The following is a 6,315-nucleotide window of genomic DNA, read 5'->3' on the forward strand; positions in this document are numbered from 1 at the left end:
CTGCATGATGTAAACGTAGTCAATGTGGACTTTTATAAAGATCCGTTTGGGCATTAACTTTCAAATGCATAATAATGCATTAAAATGAGAAGAGTTCTGCATGAAAGACCTGCGACTGCAGACCAACGTGCTACTGGATTTCTCTCCGAGAAGGTAGGAAATGAAATGAGGATTTTAACTGTGACAATGTGATTGACAGGCCAGTTTACTGTGACAGGATGCGACAAAGAGCAACGTACCGTTATGACGTGACGTGATGATATCACAAACTTGTGTAGGGCTACTCTTTTGCTACACACTCAAAAGTATCGACTTTTTCTTCACAAAAAGAGTAGGCCTACATACTTTTAGGGTGTAGTATGAATAGGTGAATTGAGAATTGTGTAACATGCAACAATATTGGCCAGCTGCGGTTCTTGAAACCGCTTAGACTTAAATTCCCGAAGAAATGGGTAATAATATGAAATGGGTTATAATATAATAAACATTTCCTGTTGGGATTCACAGTTTAAATCTCACACAGAATCTAAAATGAATTAGGCCTACATCAGCTTTCATGAATGAATCCTACAAATGTGCCACCCATGATCACATGATCATAACTGGCAAATTACTTCCCTGAAATGACCATAACATGTCTGGCTGACTTCCTTTTAATGAGTGCTTAATGCACATTACTGTACATAATAGACTGTTTTTACTACATATTTTACTTTTATATTATAGACTTTTTGAAAGAACAGTAGATCCTATTATTGTCTCAGCGAGGGTCAATGTTTGGCTTGTTAACATGACTGCTGTTAGCACCTTCTCGTGGATCACTTACATAATCTGGCACGCAAAAACAACTTTCTATGTTGGCTGTGGAATGCTAATGATAGGAATGCTAATGTTATCATAACCTTGATAATAGGAAAAGCAGGAGCCATTTTTAAAATATTCCACCCATCACATTCCACTCTTGAAAGTTCAGAAAATGTATTTATATTCAGATATGTTCAGAACAAGTACTATACATATTAATGTTTCGGTAGATAGCTACGGTGTATCTTGTGATAACAGTGTTTATTAAAATTAGCCTGATGAGAAAATTAGTGCTAATTATGTCTTATAGAGTTACACTTTTAGAATAATAAACACTCAACAAAAATCTCTCTTCATTTGTATGAACAGATGACCTTTAAGTAAAGTTTACTCTGAGATTTTTCACAGTTTGTGTGCACGAAAAATCCAGAGGTTTGTATGAGGATATGAAAGACAAGGAGGTGAGGAATAAGAGAGAAGAGAGAGTGCTTGCTTGTGTAAAAAGAGCATGACTCACGCTCGTAGTTGACGGTGGATGTTAAAACTTGCAGATCTGGATTACAACCAAAATTGAGGCCAGAGTTTACTAAACGCTTCAGATCATTTCTTCAGCCTCTTGCCGCTGAATCCCCTGACCTCATCTGCCTCACGCCTGATGCTTTCATTCTTGTCCCTCCACTCATGTCCGGTCCACGTCGCTGTTGTCGTGCTCTATAATGACTGTCAGGACCTGCTTGTCTGAACCTTGCACTCAAAACCGCTGGCCATTATTTTAAATGAGACCTAGCTAAAGTCAGCTTCTGTAACAAGCCTCTCTGTGCTGAATGAAAATGAGTGTTTTCTTTGTCACCTATAAGTTGAAGGCATGCTTTTTCCACGGTCTGATGAATGTTTACACTGAATAACAATGAAATATGCAATAGTTTTTATTAGAAAAGGAGATGCGCCTTATGTATGAAAAACTGTTTTGTTTGCACATGACTGTTTTAGCAGTTGAGTGTTTCTGAAGCAAAAACCTACATGTGGTTGCGTAAAATGCGACAAATTGTCTTGTGGGGGATTCTGTGTTTGACAAGACCTTTCAAATTTAATGAGAGTGACGTTTTGCTTGGCCTAGAATCCAAACGTGTGCGTGGGCTGCATGAGGACAGCAAGCACGTCACTTTAAATTCGGTTCGGGATCCTCATTATCGACCCTTATCTTGTAACTCATGATCCTATAGGTTACGCCCAGTGACAGGTAGGTCACGCGCTTTGGTCAAGGTTATTATATTCCATAGTATGGAAACGCTGGAACAACTAGTTTTGATCATGATCATGTGGCACTTTCCAGATTTATCCTTTTTCCTTTTTTGAGACATCATTAAGGTGTTCTGACGTCCAAACAGTTGTCTTTTCTCCTCTGATTCTTTCCTCTATTTTAAGGCTCCATCCAAACAGGACATTCAGGGGTGTGGCCTTCTCTGTTTCAGCTCGGTTTCCTTTTCAACAAGGAGAATGACACATGCCTTTTTATCTTTTCTGTTTCCCCCTACAACTTCTGACAAAAAGAGAGGTATATATAATCCCACACAACCAAATCCTGTATATATTCACACTGGCACTTGACAATGCACAATAGAGTTTGGAGGTAGAGCTACAACTAGAGAAGTTGATGAAGCAATACATTTAAAGAGGAACCGTCGGCAACTTCTCAACAATTAATTACCTAGCTAGAGTGTTAGACAGAAATAGTGGACAATCACAAACCTCTTTGAGACATTGCATGGAAGATTTGCAAACCAGCTTGGAGTCACACAAGACTGATTGGATTTTTGACTCCACCACAGCAACACACGGCCAAGAGGAAGAACTACTCCACAAAGGTACCATAAACATTAAAATTTATTAAACTATATTTGCAAATAATAATATTTTCAAGTATAGCCTACTTGAATACACACACACACACACACACACACACACACACATATATATATATATATATATATATATATATATATATATTGAAATACTGTATATTACTTATCAATATGCAAATTCATTCATGCAATTTACAACATTTTGTAATGGAGCAGGTTTTTCATTCAAATTTTATCATTTTGAAATATTGCAAAGCAGATACACTGTAAAAAATATTGTTGGTTTAACTTAAAAAAAGTAAGTAACCTGGTTGCCTTAATTTTAAGTTGATTGAACTGGAAAAAGTTAGTTAATGCAATGAAGGAGATTGATTTAATCATCAGAAACTCAAAATAATAAGTTATCTCAACTAAATAAATTATTTAAGTTGATTTGACAAAAGAAAAAAATGTTGTGATAACAAATTTTGAACATATTTTTTTTACAGTGTAGAAATTAAACTGTCTTAATATTAAAAATTTAAAAATGCAGCTATTAATATGTACCTTTTTGGTCTGTTCTGAAGTACTGCTGAATAATGTTAGTGAATGAAAGGTTGTAAATAATGCATAGACATCTGAAATATACTTATGATTGTCTGATAAATGAGTTTAATTTCAAAGTTGCCTGTAGTCAGAGCTATCTTCTGGCAATAGTCGCATCCCTCATAAATTACATTCAATGTCTACATTTTAAATGTTGCACATGTATATCTTTTCCTTCTCTTATCTGTACAGACACATTTTTCTAATATTATGTCTTGATCAACATATTTATTTGTAGATGGTGGCTATATCCTTGCCTCCTCGTCCTGCCCTGTTGTTCTTGGTCCTCATGAGTGTGACTCTGATGACATCTGCGTTTCCCCAGCCTCAACTTCGACCTCTGCAAAGGTATAACTGTTCCTTAAAAATATTATTGTCATCATTGTTGTTGTTGTTGTACCTCAATTTGAACAGCTGTAGCCTTGCATGAAGAGTTTGTTTTGAATTGCATTTTATTTACTTATGGAATAAAATAGATTTGTGGTTATTTATAAACTTAATGGTTAAATTGGCACAATTCAACACCTCAAACACAAATCCATTTGAGGTAGACTTAAAATTTCACGTGGAAGTCTTTCTCCTAACATAGAATTGTTTTTCCTCAAGTACTAGAAGTTCTGCTAAACCTTTATTTGTAATTTTTGGAGATAGCATTTATAAACTGGCTACATTTAATAGAGTTCAAGATATTGCAGCCTCAATTATAGGTGTAAAAATTTTTAAAACAGATGCTCTGTAACAATATTATAAATCATTATAAAACATATTTTATATGTAATAACTGGTGTTATGTTTTTGTTTTTGTTTTTTAGACTATGGACCTTTCTTTTTGAGTCCTGAATAAAGTAATATCATATTCATTTGGACACATTTCTGACACATCTCTCTCTTCTAAACAGTAACTTGCCTGCTATTGGTCAAGAGGATTCCAAAGGTGAACAGTGGGAAGTGCTGTTCCCCTCCATCTCGCTCCGTGATTGGAGCATTCAGATGCTGAGCGCTCCAGATTTTGAAGCAGCTAATGCTGGGACACAACAGCTGGTGAGGGATGATTGGCTTCCGCTCAGCCAGTCACAGGTGGAGGAGGAGCTGATGAAGGGCTGGCTGGGCAACTGGCCTTCACGGGTGGGTCACCAGCAGAAGAGAAACATAGTGGTGGCAGATGACGCTGCATTTAGAGAAAAGAGCAAGCTTTTGACAGCAATGGAAAGACAGAAATGGCTCAATTCCTATATGCAGAAACTCTTAGTAGTTAATTCAAAGTAGTTATTATGTTATGTAATTGTAAATATATAAAATATTTAGAAAAATGTGTTTTATGTGGGAGAAAAAAAGCATTTGATCATCACTACATGAGATAATGTAATCGAGTTAACGGGTTAGTTCAACCAAAAATGCTCTCATCATATACTCATTTTAATCCCATATTATTTTTCTGCACGGAACACAAAAGTAGATAGTACAATGCTTCATATGTTTTTTTTTTCCCCTACACAAATAAGTAAATCATACAGGGTTGAAATGACATGATGGTAAGTAAATGATGAGAAATTATTTTTGGGTGATCTATCCATTTTAAAAATCTGAATGTAGATAAAGGTACTTTTCTTTCTTTTTAGATGATCTTTGAATAAGGAAAATGCATGATGTGTTTGTTGGTCTGATCTTGATTTGAATAAACACCTGAAAACAATCTGCATGACTGTTTGCAATTTGCCTTAATGGGATTCACATAATATAAGCTGCCATAATAGATTTCATATGGCACTTTGCTTTATCCCGAAATGGTGAAAGTTCTTCAGTTTATTAGTTGATTAATTTCAGCTAATTTATTGTAAAATACCAGCAAACTTTATTTATATGCTGTCAAATTTACAATCAATTAGTGAATAGATTAATTCAAATCTCACAAATAACCTGGTTCATTTAGAATCGGACGTAACTGTAAAATGACAAGTTGTTCAGTGAGAGAATATTGAGCTCAGTAACAGCTTTTTTTGTTAAACATTTTGACTTATTCAGTAAAATCAATGGTTGTCATAAGAGTTATTGTTGCATGAATCCAATATCACGGCTCACAATTGCTAGGGCTATTGAAAAGTTTGCACAGGAAAAGTGTATTAGAATACACACTGGGTAATAGGTTGCCTATTACATTATCTAGATAAATAGATTTTTGAGGCACTGTAAAGGTGAAGTGAACCAAGCTGGTAAATTGAGCTGTGTTGCAGAGCAGATAGGTCCTCACATGATAATATTAGTAATTTATCGCAAAGCCGAATTATGATGTGCTTAAAATGGAATTTTTAATGTTCTGACAGCAGAAAATTAAATAGGGCCATGGTTAAATACACCCTCATGACCTCATTAGCCTCGAGCTAGCAGGCGATTAATCAACTGATTGGAGAGGCTTTAAGTATGAGGAAATCTCAGACAGCAGACACTGCGACAGCTGAATCGCTGCTTCAGGTTATTTGTTAGAATTTTATAATGTTTTTTTTTTCCCTTTACCTTTCAAAATGGCTTCACAAAGGTCAAGTCTCGCAAATAGTGCCTGGAGGGGTTGTTAAATAATATCTTCTCATGAATCCGGTATGTATGGTTATGTATTCGAGAAATAATTTATAGGCTGTTTGTTGGAAGTAATACATTTCAGCAGACAGTGATTGACTCACACAGTTGAGCATTTATCTCCAGTTGTCAAAAATATCTAGGTGTCCGTTCGTTCAGAAGTGCAATTTATTGCTCTTATGGAACACACCTAGAAATGGCATCTCTGTTAGGACTGAGAACTGTGCTATGGACATCTTCCTGCTGTTCAGGCTTCGTTGTGAGGAAGCCTTAAGAAACTCTATAACGGTGAGATGGATGAGAGGGCTGAGGATCACAGGAACTGTAATTTATCACTCCCTACAGCTGGCCTACATGGCAGCCAGAGCCAATCAGCAGTAGCCAAATTGCTTTCTGCACCCCATTCTCACCAAGTGGAACTGCGTCTCAAAGCTCATGTAGAATCATCCAGTCCTGCTGTTTCTCAGCGGTTCTGGCACAAGTGTTGGCTGGG

General features: G+C 36.2%; 1 protein-coding gene across 1 annotated transcript; it reads left to right on the forward strand.

Moving 5' to 3' along the window:
- The first annotated feature begins 2,230 nt into the window (after positions 1–2,230).
- Positions 2,231–4,948, forward strand: pth2 (parathyroid hormone 2). Its single transcript, XM_089119980.1, has 3 exons — positions 2,231–2,669; positions 3,490–3,599; positions 4,151–4,948. Exons 2-3 carry the CDS (start codon positions 3,490–3,492, stop codon positions 4,515–4,517), a joined length of 477 nt encoding a protein of 158 aa, XP_088976106.1. The 5' UTR covers positions 2,231–2,669; the 3' UTR covers positions 4,518–4,948.
- Positions 4,949–6,315: the final 1,367 nt, after the last annotated feature.

Source organism: Pimephales promelas, chromosome 15 (genome assembly GCF_988280905.1).
Source record: "Pimephales promelas chromosome 15, fPimPro1.hap1.1, whole genome shotgun sequence".
Lineage (NCBI taxonomy): Eukaryota > Metazoa > Chordata > Actinopteri > Cypriniformes > Leuciscidae > Pimephales > Pimephales promelas.